Raw genomic sequence first — 14,841 nt, 5'->3', positions numbered from 1 at the left:
AACATGGTATAAAACATTTTTAATGCTGTAGATTTACAAATCAGAATTACCATTATTATTTTTTTGAACGTGACAACAAACATTTATTTTCTAGAAACAATTTCTGGCTATGGGTATTGGCTGACAATAGTTAAAAGACATCGGGAGGCCTTCCCCCCCCCCCTTAATTTTTTTTTCACATATTGCTACTTGCAGGCATAACAGGAGTGGATATTTCAGCCCCACCCACAAATTTACTGACAATATTGGCAAAGGGCCAAAAATCATTTGCCCTCTTCGTGACGGGTATGCTTAAAAACATGTCGGTGATGGTTGCTATAAGAAGAAAAATTATGCCACCTGACTTGATTTCATTACCAATGTTTGCAATCCACCTTCCTCCGACTCTACCTATGGTATAAAATTACACAAACTAAGCAAATTTGCACATTTTTGTTTTTTTAAAATTTCTTTTCAGCTGCTATTCTTAGGTGGGAACACACAACTACACAAGGCACTGATTTCTACCATTTTGCTCAGCTTCGGCCCCCTTTTCATTCTGCTTTGTCTACTGATTTTGGGCCATCTTCTAAATTTAAGAACTAGGAGCTGTCAAATGAGAAAATGAGGCCCAGGATAAATGTTGAATTCACTATGGCAGGGTGAGAGCCCTGCTTGGTACTTGAATGGGAGATCACCAAGGAAGTCCAGGCAATAGCAACCCTATGAAGAAAAAGAGTTTGGATTTATATTTTCCCTTTCTCTCCTGTTAGGAGACTCAAAGGGACTTACAAACTCCTTCCCCTTCCCCCCCTCCCCACAACAAACACCATGTGAGGTAGATGGGGCTGAGAGAGCTCCAAAGAACTGTGACTAGCCCAAGGTCACCCATGTGTCAGAGTGCACAAGCTAATCTGGTTCCCCAGATAAGCCTCCACAGCTCAACTGGCAGAGTGGGAAATCAAACCCGGTTCTCCAGATTAGAGTGCACCTGCTCTTAACTACTACAGCACACTATGAGGTGGCCATAATCTACCCATGTACCATCTAATGGGATAAAATCCCCTAAAGTAGTCACTGTGGCTTGACGCTCCATGATATTTTCTCCACTACCTTACTGCCACATCCCACGTCTTGCACATGAAGCCGGCGATGCTTGGCAAAGTTGGAAGAGTTATTGAAACGCCGGCAGCACACGGTGCATTCAAAGGGCTTTTCCCCCGTGTGCAGCCTGCGATGAGTCGCTAGAGCCGAGCTCTGCGTGAACCGCTTGCCGCAGACGGAGCAGCCAAAGGGCCTTTCACCCGTGTGGACTCGCAGATGCTCCTTCAAATCCGTAGCACGCCGGAATTGCTTGGGACACGCGAAGCACAGGAAGGGCTTGGAGTCAAAGACAGATTGGGAATGTTGGTCATAAGGCTCAGGATCTTGGAAAGGATAGGAGGTACAGCTGTCTCCTTCCCAGAGCTGAACGGTGAATTGATCTTGATGGGGTGACGCTGAGAGGTCATAAGGCGAAGAGCATGAATCGGAGACACCTGGCTCCCAAGGGGATGAACAGGGGCGCCTGTCGAAGGAAGAGCATTCTTCAAGATCATCTCGTCCCTCTGTTATCTCTGTATCGGGCTCTTCCCATACCATATCCCCATTTTCAGGACAGGTCTGAACAGACATTTGAGGCACGAGCGAATCCACGTTTCCAGAAGCACATGCTTGAAAGTTCACCTGTTTCTCCTCACTGGTGCCACCATCCTGACTCAGCTCTCCAAAATGGCGGTTGCCATTTTCACTCACGCCATTGATAGGCCCTCCATGGCTGACGTTTGGCCTCACCTTTATACTGTTGTCATTGCGGAATTGCCTCAGGCCACTGTTCGGACTTCCCCCACTGCCATTCTGCTTCAGGCCTGTAACGGTCCCCTTCACACCGGTGAGCTTCAGGCCTTTGAGTAGGCCTCCGTTACAGCCCCTGACACCCCCATTTTGAATCAGTCTGTGAATGTGGTCCCTGTTGCCGTCCGTTAGTAAGAGCCCTTTTCCACAGCTGACACCATCTAACTGTAACCTACCACTGTGGCTGACGGCACATTGCTTCTGTTCTCCCTGAGCGTGGCTTTCCTCCGCTCTCCTGGACCTCAGGCCTTTTGTGTGATTTTCCCCGTTCACGTACTTAACAAGTCTGAAGCGGTGGCCATTTTGTTCGGGGCTGTGACACCCATTTTCCCCCAGTTCGCCATCACGTCCTTTGCTGTCAACGGTCTTATTTTGGTCACTTCTGTGTTTCGGTTCAAAATCAGGGCCACAGTAAGTGGCGCCTTGCCTCACTTTCTTGGAATGGTTTCCATAATCGGCAGGCTGGCTTGAACCATAGCTGCTGCCGCCTTGGCTTAAAAGCCCGTTAACATAAGGGCTGTTTTGTCTCCCAAGATGGCTCCCGTTCTCACTTTCCCTCAGTTCCTTCATGCTTTGGTGGCCATTTTGCCTCAGTATCTTGCCCGGCCACTGGTTGCCGCCATCTTGCCTTTCTGTGGGTTGACTCTGCCGCTTCTCAGGAAGGATGGTACAGTCCTTCCCGCTATTACCCTTGGCACCGTATACATACGGCTCCTCTTGGCCATGGATGCGTTGGTGTTTGCGAAAATTGGAGCTGTTGTTGAAAGACTTGAAGCAGACGGCGCACTGGAAAGGCCGCTCCCCGGTATGGATGCGCATGTGGCCGGAAAGCACCGAGCTCTGAGTAAAGTGCTTGCCGCAGATGCTGCAGCCGTAGGGCCTTTCTCCTGTATGCACCCGCTCATGGTCACGCCTGTCTGAGGCCCTCTTGAAGCATTTGGAGCAGAAAGAGCAGCTGTAAGGCCTGTCGGCAGGGAAGCCCCGAGCCTCTTGGTTGCCGGGCAACCAGTTCCTGGGCTCCAAGATGATGCTTTTGCAGGCCCGGCATTGTGGAATCTGCCCTGGGGACCCAGCGAGATCCGGTAGCTCCTCCTGGCACAGGCAACAGGCAGGGAGAGTGACCGATTTAGTCTCTTCCTTCACTGTAATCACTTCCATTTCCGTCAGTCAGGAGCGTCACAGCGTTAGCGTCTCCACATCTGCCCTTAGGAAAGGAAAACGGAAAAATGAAAAAAGGGAACATGAAACTACCAGGAAGGGACAGGAGGAAAAAATAAAATGGAACGAGATGCAGCCGTGGCTTAAACCATCCCTTTGCTGCACCGTTCTGATAAACTTAATGCCACATCCAACACCACACACACACACGTATCTCCTAGGAAAATTCAGCTCCCAGGTTCTCTGTCTCAACCTAAGTCTAAGTGCTACATCCCAGATCTGCCACCTCTCAATCTCCAATTTCTCTTCAGAAATTCCTAGAGCCACACTTTGGTTCTTCCATGGGGAATTTGGGCAGTAAGCAGATCGCTACCCCCACCACCACCCCAACACACACACATAGTTTCACTTGGTTCCCCAAAAGATAGACACTCCAGCACCACAGCCACTCCGTTAGGTTCGGCCTATTCCTGCCACAGTGTGGAACCTCCATGCACAGGAGCAGTATACCCCTAAGCAAGGCACTGAGGGCAAACTTAAGTGAGGAAAAGGCCTTCCTGTCCTACTTTGGAGGGCCCAGGGCATGCGGCCAAGCATTGCAGCAAACAGAACCTGGACTCTGTTGCTCCCACAATGCAATAAAATGCAGTGCAACAATCCAGCCAAAAATCCTCCTGGAGCCTACTAGGCCCCAGTTCTTTTGGGGGGGGGCACAGTCTCCTACCCAGACAAGGGGTCCCATCTTCCCATCCCTCTCCCCAAACCCAAGGGTCTGGCTCTCAGCCCCCCCCCCCCCCCCACACATCTACTGGCCCCACACTCTCCCAGGAAAGCCGTGGCTCAAGGCTTTCCTTTCTTTTGGACCCAGCCACCCCCCTCCCTGACCCCCCCTCTTCGAGAGACCACCCATCCCGGCTCCAGGCTGCACAGCGGCAGTCCCCGAGCCCCCCACTTAGCAGTAGTCTCTCTTTGCAATCCTGGCTGCTCCGGGAGAACAATAGCCCGGCATTGGGTGGGAGCATGGGTGAGCACGCCGCATGGGTGGGCAGCCGGGGCCGGCTTGCATTGCAAGGAGCCCATAGGGCTGGGTCCCACCCTCTTCTCCCCACTTCTCCCACCGCCCCACATCGCCCTGGCGCAGCCGGGTCTCTTTGTTCCCACCACCTGCGCGCCGGCCCCGCTGCTCCCCCTCCCACCAATCGCCCCCCACATCTGTGCAGCCGGGCATGCCCTTCCCTCTCCCCAGGTGGGCTCTCACCTGCACCTCCCGTCTCCTCCCGCGCAATTCTGGGCAGGTTTTCCTTTCCCTAAAAGTCCCTTCCCAACTTTCAGCCTCCTTTGCAAAGAAGCAGCAGTTGGGGGGGAAACTCCCCTCCCCTTTCCGCTTATTTCGCCCATCCTCTTCCTTGCCTTCGCCTCCCCTTTAAACGGAGCCCAGAAGGAAATTAAAGGGAACTGGGAGAGGGTTCCCCCCCTTTTTCTGTCTGCCGTCAAAAAGGCAAGGTCGGCTGCAAGTCGGGTTCCCCCCCCCCCCCCCCTTGTTTGTTTATTAAACGAGAAAAAAGCGCTGATGTGAAGTCAGGGGAATCAGTTTGGGCACCTCCGACCTCAGAGGCGGCTTTTAGGATCCGGTTCAAATCAGTTCAAATGTCAACATTGCCCAAGATCCAAAAACCCACTAGATCTGCTCCATTTCCCAGTTTAGGAGCAAAGGTTATAGATAACCTTGTAGGGGGAGGGGAATCAGTTGTGTAATGCCAGTGTTGATACAATCAATATAATACATGGCCCCTTCCGCACACGCAAAATAATGCGTTTTCAAACCACTTTCACAACTGCTTGCAAGTGGATTTTTGCCATTCCGCACAGCTTCAAAGAGCACTGAAAGCAGTTTGAAAGTGCATTATTCTGCATGTGCAGAATGAACAGCTAAGAAACTGGGATTATGGTTTTGGTGTACTTGTTGCTGTTCATATTTATTTATTGTTCATATTTGATTCTGTTATTCTGTTTTGTTGGTTGTTAGCCGCTCTGACCCCTATGAGGGAGAGCCGGGTACAAGTCCAATAAACAAAATGAAATTAAGCAGCAGAAACATTAAAAAGCCGCAAAGTTGCCAGAGGTCTTGTGAAATAGGGATGCTTTAATGTTCTTTATTCTGTTTTGATATGGTGTTTAATTGTTTTAACTATTGGTTTTAATTGTTCTATTGTATTATATTTTTAATGGTTTCATCTTCTGTACACCGCCCAGAGCCCGAGGGAGGGCGGTATACCAAATCTAATGATAGATAGGTAGGTAGGTAGGTAGGTAGATAGGTAGGTAGATAGCTAGATAGCTAGATAGCTAGCTAGCTAGCTAGCTAGCTAGCTAGCTAGCTAGATAGATAGATAGATAGATAGATAGATAGATAGATAGATAGATAGATAGATAGATAGATAGATAGATAGATAGATAGATAGATAGATAGATAGATAGATAGATAGATAGATAGATAGATAGATAGATGGCCTTTGTGTGTTGTCTGCGGCTTCCGTAAAACTGGCCAAAAAAATATCCAATGTCATTTCTTATGCCAACCCGCGATGCATGAGAACTGCAACGGGGAAAGTTGCAATGTGAAAGGAATAACTGTATACGAATTTGAGTTCAAATCCTGGCTTCTTCTGTTTAGTCACAGGTAGGAGGTGCCAGGAAAGAACCTTCAGAGCGGCTGCCGGTCAGAGCAGGCAATTTTGGACAATGTCCAGTACAGCATCTTCTGACCCACTATAATTCACCCTAACGTGTATTCTACATTGATGTCAGTTTTCTTTATACCAGATGGCATGCCGTTTTGGGGAAGTGGAATTTAAACAAGTACGGCTCATTTGCATTTTCTACAAAACAAAATTCCAGTCCTCACGTTTGCAGGGAGACGTTTGCGGTGTACAGCCTGCAGTTTGGAAAGACTTCCCACCTTCAGGTTGCATGTCTTCCACAAAGAGTTCGCTTGTGAGTTTACGAACCTATCTTCACAGTACTGAAGCATTTAAAAACTCCCCTTTTAACATTTACTATCCTTTTCAAAATTTGATTTTTCATGTCTGGTTCAGAATGCAGCAAGCGATTGAGCAAGTTTATGCAAAAAGTGTGTACATTTGATCTACCCTGATATAAGACATCCCCGGAAAATAAGACATAGTAGAGGTTTTGCTGAAGTGCGAAATATAAGGCATCCCCCAAAAGTAAGACGTAGCAAAGTTTTTGTTTGGAAGCATGCCCGACGAACAGAACACAGAAAAATAAGACATCCCCTGAAAATAAGACATAGCGCATCTTGGGGAGCAAAAATTAATATAAGACAACTGTCTTATATTAATATAAGACACTGTCTTATATTAATATAAGACACTGTCTTATATTCGGGGAAACATGGTATTTGAATATTTTGAGCACCAACCTGGCATTTTCAGCACATATTTTGGATTTTTTAAAAAAGTTGGTGCATAAAATGATTCCCCTCCCCCAATTAAACATCTTCCCTTTCTGACCCTCTCATCTATGGTCAAAGCCAACCAACTGATCTCCAAGATCTTGATAAAATTACTTGTTGCTTTTTAACAAGTGACGTATACAAAAGGCACTCCCAGCGTCGGAAGGTTCACGTCCTATCAATGCATCTACAAGAGGGAAAGTTACATAGCATCACTTTATTACAGAGACACAAGGATGAACCAAAACCCAGAGAATCGTTTTAATTTTAAAAAAAAGGACATACACAGAGATCAAAGATTCCACACTAAATATGAAATGGATAAAACACAGCCCAGGGGACTCCCTGGCAAACTTTGGAGGTACCGGCCTCTCCGGGACATTGGAACACATGCTGTCGATCAGGCTTTTAGGTATTCCCCCATTTCAAGGAAACAGAGATCTTAAGTGTGTTATATATTGTAGGAAGCCACTACAGTTTTATTGCGTATGCCCCATAAGCCAAAAGTCAAGGATGAAGCACAAAGTGTCCTTCTGCCAGAGAACTGGGTTTTAAAAATCCATCTGGTCCACAGTGGTCTGGAACACTTCCTGCATCTGAGCAAAGGGCGGAAGGGAACAAGGGGCCTGGCAGCGAGAATGAGTCTTATCCAGAACTAGACTAACAATCTCTTTTTTATAGGAAATGTAGAATCGCCCAGTTCTTTTTATTTTAACTGGAAATAAGAGGCGAAAAAGCCCAGCTGCAATGGAATGTCCCCTGTTTCATCCTTCAATACCACTGCTCCCCACTGTCATTGCTTGGAAAAATCAGAACCGCAATCTCTCAAAGGCTCCTTCCGCACATGCAGAATAATGCACTTTCAAACTGCTTTCAGTGCTCTTTGAAACTGTGCGGAATGGCAAAATCCACTTGCAAACAGTTGTGAAAGTGGTTTGAAAATGCATTATTTTGCGTGTGCGGAAAGGGCCAAAGGTAAATAGGCTAGATTTAAGCCCAGTTGCAACTTGGAGACCAACTAGATTTTCATGGTATGAGTATTCAAGAAGAAGAAGAAGAGTTGGATTTATATCCCCCCTCCCTTCTCTCCTGTAAGGAGACTCAAAGGGGCTTATAAATTCCTTTCCCTTCCCCCACCCCCAACAAACACCCTGTGAGGTGGGTGGGGCTGAGAGAGCTCCGAAGAACTGTGACCAGCCCAAGGTCACCCAGCTGGCATGTGTTGGAGAGTGCACAAGCTAATCTGGTTCACCAGATAAGCTTCCTCAGCTCAAGTGGCAGAGCGGGGAATCAAACCCGGTTCTCCAGATTAGAGTGCACCTTTCCTTAACTACTACACCACTCTGGCTCTCAGAGAACCGAGTGTTTATGGACTTGAATCTAGTTGTTCTACTGCGGGCCAACACGGCTACCCTCTGAAACTATCTTAAGGGTAAATGGAATCCACCAGGTTCCAATTACTATTCCTTCATCTGCTTAATATGAAGAAGAGTTGGTTTTATACTCCACTTTTGTCTACCTTGAAGGAATCTCCAAGCAGCTTACAATCCCCTTCCCACCCACAACAGACATACATCACGCTAGAGACTTAATAAAATGCATTCTAGCAGAAGTTCCATGAATCAGGGCTCCCATCCTTAAGTGCAAAGCTCCTGATGCAGTAAGCTCTGACTGACCTAAGGAAGATCATGCTGGAATATATTTTATCAGTCTTTAAGGTGCCACTGGGACTAGTCATTTCCCCCAAACCAACAGAAGCTGACACCTCCGATATTTGTGAAGCGCATCTTTCTAAGTGGGTAGGCCCAAGGTTTTTTTGCCAGGCTGCAGGGGCGTATCTAGGGGAAATGTAGTTCGGTGCAAAATCTGAGTTTTCCACCTCCTCCCCCCGCCCCCTGGTATGAGCGGCCGCCCTTCCCCACCACGACCAAACAACATTTTTTTGCACCAGGTAGTCTCAAAGTCACTGACTTCAAGTCTCATGCCTTGAAGTCAGTGTATGCACGCTGGAGGGGAAAAGGAGGGGCGTGGGGGGCAATTTTCCACACACACCCCACATGACTAAATAGCTGCAGCCCGGGGACATTTGTCCCATATGTCCCCCTGGGCGGTACGCCCCTGTCAGGCTGGGATCTCCATGCTGTCCTGGCCAATGAAAACCTGGAAGGGAAGTGGCAGAGAGTTGCGGTTTCAAAGCAAGGTAAACAAAGGGGCAGGATATTAACAGATGTGGGTTGCCAGGTTACAGGCTTCATGGAAACAAGTCCTTCAGGCATATATGGTGGGAACAGTACCTGCCCGGTAAGTGCACGGCCTGGGCCTAGTGGGCTGGATTCTCCCTGCCACAGAGTCACAGGAGGGGATAGAGCTGGATGCTAGTAGGCCATGTGCTCTATTACAAAGGTAGGTAATGCTGGGCCAATGTATCCATGGGAAGATGCATAGGATCTACAGGGCAGTGGACACCACGACGAAACAGGAAGGAACAGCCCTCCCTGCCAGTTTACTGGAGCTCAGACAGACATGACAAACTGGAATATCTAGAGAGCTGGTAGTCCAGGTCCTTCAGTGTGAGGAGGCAGGCAATGCCCATGTTAGGTGTTAGCAAGCTGGCTCTCCCATGCATTGGTGGGTCAGGTTCGCCATTCAGATTCCTCCAGGGAACAACAGAATGTCCACTGGCAGAAGAGGGAGAACCAGTTCCATAAGACGAGGGCAGGTAGGTTCAGACCAGGACTGCCAGAGCACGTTCAGATGATGAAGAAGAAGAGTTTGGATTTATACCCCCCTTTCTCTCCCGTAGGAGACTCAAAGGGGCTTACAATCTCCTTGCCCTTCCTCCCTCACAATAAACACCCTGTGAGGTGGGTGTGGCTGAGAGAGCTCCGAGAAGCTGTGACTAGCCCAAGGTCACCCAGCTGACGTGTGTGGGAGTGTACAGGCTAATCTGAATTCCCCAGAGAAGCCTCCACAGCTCAGGTGGCAGAGCTGGGAATCAAACCCGGTTCCTCCAGATTAGATACACGAGCTCTTAACCTCCTACGCCACTGCTGCTCCCATGCTAGCTAGCTAGTCCCAAAAGGTAGACTCCCAAGGTCCGGGTAGGCAGTGGGATCTCTATGCCTGTGACATAAGGCAGGTCCCCAGAAAGAGAGTCTCTACGGTGTGGGGAGGAGCTGTAGGCGATGTTTCCGCCGGATGTGCCTCTGGAGAGTGTTGCGCTCACCGAAGCGCATGTGGCACGCTTCGCACTGGTACGGCCGCTCGCCCGTGTGCACCCGCTGGTGGTGCGAGAGCTCCCCCGAGTCGCGGAAGCTCCGCTGGCAGATGGGGCACTGGTGGGGCTTGCGTCCCGAGTGGGTGTACTTGTGGCGCTCCAAGTGGGACGTGCGCTTGAAGGCCTTGCCACACGCTCGGCAGACGTGCGGCTTGCTTTCCGAGTGGGTGATGCTGTGGCGCTGCAGGTAGGACAGGTACTCGAATGTCCGCGAACACACCGGGCAGCAGTAGACCTTACGCAAGGGCCCCCCGTTGCCTCCACCCTCGGGGCTTCCTGTGGTTGACCCCGCTGTCCCCACCCCTTCTTCTACCAGAACCGTGTACGGCAGCCCCTGGCTGTCAATCAGCAAGTAGCGCCCCAGTCGAGAAGTTTCTCCTTGTTCCAAGCTGGTGGCCCCTACAGGAACGTGTGCCCGTTTGCCTGCTCCAGGCAGCCCACTCAAACCCTGAAGAAGGGCACCCGCAGGAGAAGGCACTGGTGGGCGAGATAGTTTAGGGGGTGAAACTCGGGCCACCTCTTTCTTATCCTCCAGATCCAGCTTGGTGTGCCCCATGTTACTTGAGGAGTCCCGCGGAGGGGGGCGTTCCATGGTTTCAGCCGGTCTGTGGCGATCCTCTGTCGACTTGGAATGTCTCTCCAGCTCCATAAGTATCTCCTCCAAAGTGTTCTCTTGGGGTGAGCAGCCAAATCTGCAATGAGAAGGCAAGCGTGCTGATTGGGTGAGAGTTATACACATGCTTGTACCCACAGAGCTCCACAGTGCAATCTTTAATGGAATTATACCCTTCTTAGCTCACTGACTTCAATGGATTCATGCTGAGGAATGCACTGGTAATTAGCAGAATAAGAAGAAGAATTTGGATTTATATCCCCCCTTTCTCTCCTGCAGGAGACTCAAAGGGGCTTACAATCTCCTTGCCCTTCCCCCCTCACAACAAACACCCTGTGAGGTAGGTGGGGCTGAGAGAGCTCGGAAGAACTGTGACTAGCCCAAGGTCACCCAGCTGGCATGTGTGGGAGTGTACAGGCTAATCTGAATTCCCCAGATAAGCCTCCACAGCTCAGGTAGCAGAGCGGGGAATAAAACCCGGTTCCTCCAGATTAGATACATGAGCTCTTAACCTCCTACGCCACTGCTGCTCCTGATACAAACAATTAAAGAACTGTATTGGATAATTAAATTGTATAAAAGAAAATATTTATTACTCTATTTAAATATACCCGCATATTACCTTGTTTCCCCGAGAATAAGACAGTGTCTTATATTAATTTTTGCTCCCAAATATGCACTATGTCTTATTTTCAGGGGATGTCTTATTTTTCTGTGTTCTGTTAATCGGGCATGCTTCCAAACAAAAACTTTGCTACGTCTTCCTTTCGGGGGATGCCTTATATTTTGCACTTCAGCAAAACCTCTACTACGTCTTATTTTCAGGGGATGTCTTATATTCGGGGAAACAGGGTATCAAATGCTCGAGGTTGGAGCCTCTTTGGAGACTTAGAAGGAAAAACATCTTGCCTATTTTCTTTGTCCTCTCTAGGCTGCAACAGACCAGACCCCAAACAAATGTACAAATTAAGCAAGCATACCCTTATCTAGCAGCCCTACCAATCACAACTCCAATGATTAACTCCGTCCGACTCACACCACTTAGGAATAAGTCCGCTGGATACAATAAGATTTGTTTCTAAACAGACACACACATGACTAGGCTGGGACTCTTCTGGAAATTTCATAAACCTTGAGCTCCAAACCATAACAAAACATTCCATCTAGTGCCAGAAAAAGTGTATTTCATCTTGTCTGTTCTCTTTTGCCGTTTGCTTGGCCGCAACTCTAGGAAACATAAACAGGCATTATTCAGAGCAGGAAGCAAAGAGCTTACAAGGGCACTAGAAGTGAAAATCCTGCTAAATATCCCACAAAATACTTAAAAGCTCTTGCTGTTTTTCTTCCAGTGAATGCAACCTAAGTTGTAGTCTCATATGGCAAATCTGGTTTTGGCCTAGAGATGATAAACTTCACAGGATGTTTAGTCCAGTGCGAACCAAAGGCAAAATAACTGAAATAAAGTTGCAGCATCCACACTTTTTCAAGGCATCGGTACGTCCTAACACACAACCCTGCTTGACCCTTTCTTCAACATGCCAAACACATCATGCGAACATAAGAAGCGCCGTGCTGCATCAGACCAGAAGTCCATCTAGTCCAGCAATCTGTTCGACCCCTTGGCCAGATTGCCAACAAACAGTTCATAGAGGCCAATGTTGCTTCCTAAATGTAGAAGAAGAAGAGGAAGAGGAGTTGTTTGGATTTATATCCCACCTGTCTCGCCTGTAAGGAGACTCAAGGCGGCCTACTAGCTCCTTTCCCTTCCTCTCCCCACAACAGACACCTTGTGAGGCAGGTTGGGCTGAGAGAGTTCAGAGTGAACTGTGACTAGCCCAAGGTCACCCAGCAGGAACGTAGGAGCGCAGAAACACAACTGGTTCACCAAATAAGCCTCTGTCACTCATCAGGTAGAAGAGTGGGGAATCAGACCTGGTTCTCCAGATTAGAATCCACCTGCTCTTAACCACCACACCACCCTGGCTCATTGGGCACCCCCCAGCTCTAGAATTAAGGGAGAGGAAAGGAATAAAGTCATCTCTGTTCTCATTCTCCACCCCATGAATAATTTTATAAGCCTGTATCACCCCACCCGACTGTAGTCACCTTTATCTTTCTAAACCAAACTTACCTTGCTTGGGCGATGTCCCTAAGTTACATCTCAAGTCTCATTTCTGCACCCAAGTCTCACGCCAAGGTGAGCGGCCACCAGCGTACGCCCATCTTGGAGGGCTGAGTACAGGAAACAGGAACATCCCAGTGGAGAAATCCTACGCGTCCAAAGCGGTCGTAGAAGTTGTTGGCCCGCAGCGGTCCCAGCGACACAGTTTGCAGTCACTGCCTAGGCCATGCGTAGGGCTATGGCTGGTACGGCACATGCCCAGTCCCAAATTTCCAGGATGCAAGGAAGGGACGAAGAACGTCTCGGCTGACAGCACCGGGGGCTAATCCGCAAGCGCCACTCCAAGAAGCCTGTCAGGTCTCCGAAGGGGCACTGATGGTGGGAACCAGTTCAAGAGAGGTGCCCTCCATCCAGTGGGCACAGCTGGCAGCAAGCAATGCCAAGGCATCCTGGCAAGGTGGAAAGATCAGTGCTGGAGATCATTCGCCCCAGGGTTGCTGAAGTTGGCAGCCGACATCCCCTCGGCGTCCCACCTTTGGAAGGGTCCCTGTGACGAGGAGATGCCAAAGGGGGGTGGTCTTCCAAAGGTGCCCGCTGCAGCCTCGCCCCCCCAAGCGGCCACAGTGGGGGGTCCAGGTCAGGTTGCCCGTCGCCCCCTTCTTTCCAGCCCGGGGAGGCTCAAGAGCATGTCCAGTTTCCAAAAGAAGGAAAACCAGAGGGTGAAAGGAGAGGGACGCATTGAAGCTGGGAAGGAAAGATCTGGGGGGTGGGTAGGGGGTGGGTGAAGGGGGGGATTCCTACCTTGCCCTGCCGGGGGGGTGGGGGGATATTGAAGGTAGAGGAGAAGGAGGCGGAGTGGGTGTCACAGCGAAAAGAGTCCTGACGGAAACGCAGCGGCTTCTCCCACCGGCTCCAAATGGAGAGGTTCCCGGATCAACATTGCTCCCGCCCAGGGGGGGGGATGTGGAGGGAGGGTCTCCCAAAGCACCCCAGAATCCGAGATCCCGGGGCCCCCCACCCACGAGACCCGTCTAGGCCCTCGAGGGACTCTCCCTCGCTTTGCGCTACCTGCGCTCCCAAAGGGAGGCTTGTTTTGGCACCAGCTCCGGAATCTGTTTGCAGCCTTGAAACAAGATAGGAAGCAGTCTCGTACAAGACGCGCCGTGCATCTTAAGTCGAGAGCCCCCCCACCCCCATTGGGAGGCATCACGGGTAAGTCAAGCCCCTTGCAGATGCCGCTAAGGGAGAGGGACTTTGCATGCTTGGCTTGGGGTTTTGCAGCTGCTTTGGAACCCCAGGATAGTTCATCTGAAACTATAAGTTGGAGGCCACGTTATTGCGCCCCCCCCCCCCCCCAAGTCGCCTTGGGCGAGATTTAAATATGCACCCCCCAAATAAGTTAAACTATGCAGAACTCAGGTATCCAGGCTCCTAAGCCCTCCCACTTCTTACCCTATCCAGAGATCCACTGTCATCAATAGTATAGTGTCTGGATTGAGGGATATAATTGTCCCTCTCTATTCTGCATTGGTTAGACCTCACCTGGAATATTGTGCGCAGTTCTGGGCACCGCAATTCAAGAAGGATATTGACAAGCTGGAATGGGTCCAGAAGAGGGCAACCAAAATGGTAAAAGGTCTGAAATCCATGCCCTATGAGGAGAGACTTAGAGAGCTGGGGATGTTTAATTTGGCGAAGAGAAGGTGAAGAGGTGACCTGACAGCCATGTTAAGATATTTGAAGGGATGTCATGTTGGCAAGGGAGCAAGCTTGTTTTCTGCTGCTCCAGAGACTAGGACCAGGAATAATGGGTTCAAGGGGAAGGAAAAGAAGTTCCACCGAAACATCAGGAAAAACTTCCTGTCAGTCAGGGCTGTTTGACAGTAGAATGCACTACCTCGGAGTGTGGTGGAGTGGAGTCTCTTTCTTTGGAGGTTTTTAAAGAGAGGCTGGATGGCCATCTGTCAGGAGTGCTTTGATTGTGTGTTCCTGCATAGCAGGGGGTTGGACTCGATGGGCCTTGTGGGTCTCTTCCAACTCTATGATTCTATGAAATCTCTCCCTCCATAAGGTGCTGGATTTCCTGCCCCTTGGCCACACAATAGGCTTGCTGGAGGAAACTGTCTTGTTCCTTTAGTGGTTTAATATGATGTTATTTATCAGACAATACCATAGACCTCCATGCTATGAAAAGCTTTAGCTGGCCATACCCCACCTAGATGAAGCCTCTACTAAAGGGTCAAAGCATTTTTCTCCAGGCCTGTTGGCACCCCATCTTCTCTCTCCTTGCAACAGAAATTTGGAAGGACTAGTTCCCACCTTTT

The 14,841-nt window shown here is 49.4% G+C and overlaps 3 protein-coding genes across 5 annotated transcripts in view; 1 reads left to right on the top strand and 2 right to left on the bottom strand.

The window, feature by feature from the left end:
* Nucleotides 1-14,841, top strand: part of CCDC106 (coiled-coil domain containing 106) — a 34,147-nt gene that overhangs the window by 7,473 nt on the left and 11,833 nt on the right. The window contains exon 2 of one of the 2 annotated variants that reach the window (XM_048517971.1): nt 2,532-2,539. The gene's annotated coding sequence lies outside the window, so the exon portion shown is untranslated. Of the gene's footprint in view, nt 1-2,531; nt 2,540-13,436; nt 13,730-14,841 lie in introns of those variants that run through there. The other variant, XM_048517972.1, reaches the window with a different exon arrangement.
* LOC125445111 (zinc finger protein 90-like) lies at nt 869-4,490 on the bottom strand. Of its 2 annotated transcripts, none has more exons than XM_048517963.1 (2): nt 4,289-4,490; nt 869-3,076 (listed from the first exon to the last, which is right to left on the bottom strand). In XM_048517963.1, the coding sequence occupies exon 2, from the start codon at nt 3,028-3,030 to the stop codon at nt 1,054-1,056; it is 1,977 nt and encodes a 658-aa protein (XP_048373920.1). In that variant the 5' UTR covers nt 3,031-3,076; nt 4,289-4,490; the 3' UTR covers nt 869-1,053. The 2 variants fall into 2 exon arrangements, with proteins under 2 accessions (XP_048373920.1, XP_048373921.1); XM_048517964.1 differs by having other exon boundaries at nt 869-3,071.
* Nucleotides 9,445-13,474, bottom strand: LOC125445116 (zinc finger protein 581-like). The gene is made up of 2 exons (XM_048517973.1): nt 12,527-13,474; nt 9,445-10,474 (listed from the first exon to the last, which is right to left on the bottom strand). The coding sequence occupies exon 2, from the start codon at nt 10,429-10,431 to the stop codon at nt 9,664-9,666; it is 768 nt and encodes a 255-aa protein (XP_048373930.1). The 5' UTR covers nt 10,432-10,474; nt 12,527-13,474; the 3' UTR covers nt 9,445-9,663.

This window comes from Sphaerodactylus townsendi, linkage group LG15, assembly GCF_021028975.2.
Source record: "Sphaerodactylus townsendi isolate TG3544 linkage group LG15, MPM_Stown_v2.3, whole genome shotgun sequence".
NCBI classification, from domain to species: domain Eukaryota; kingdom Metazoa; phylum Chordata; class Lepidosauria; order Squamata; family Sphaerodactylidae; genus Sphaerodactylus; species Sphaerodactylus townsendi.
Note: the sequence above shows the minus strand (reverse complement) of the source record. Positions and strands in the feature narration are given on the sequence as shown.

What these genes read in the sequence shown, in the direction of transcription:
- LOC125445111 (XM_048517963.1), bottom strand. Translation starts at nt 3,030, where the DNA reads ATGGAAGTGATTACAGTGAAGGAAGAGACTAAATCGGTCACTCTCCCT.
- LOC125445116 (XM_048517973.1), bottom strand. Translation starts at nt 10,431, where the DNA reads ATGGAGCTGGAGAGACATTCCAAGTCGACAGAGGATCGCCACAGACCG.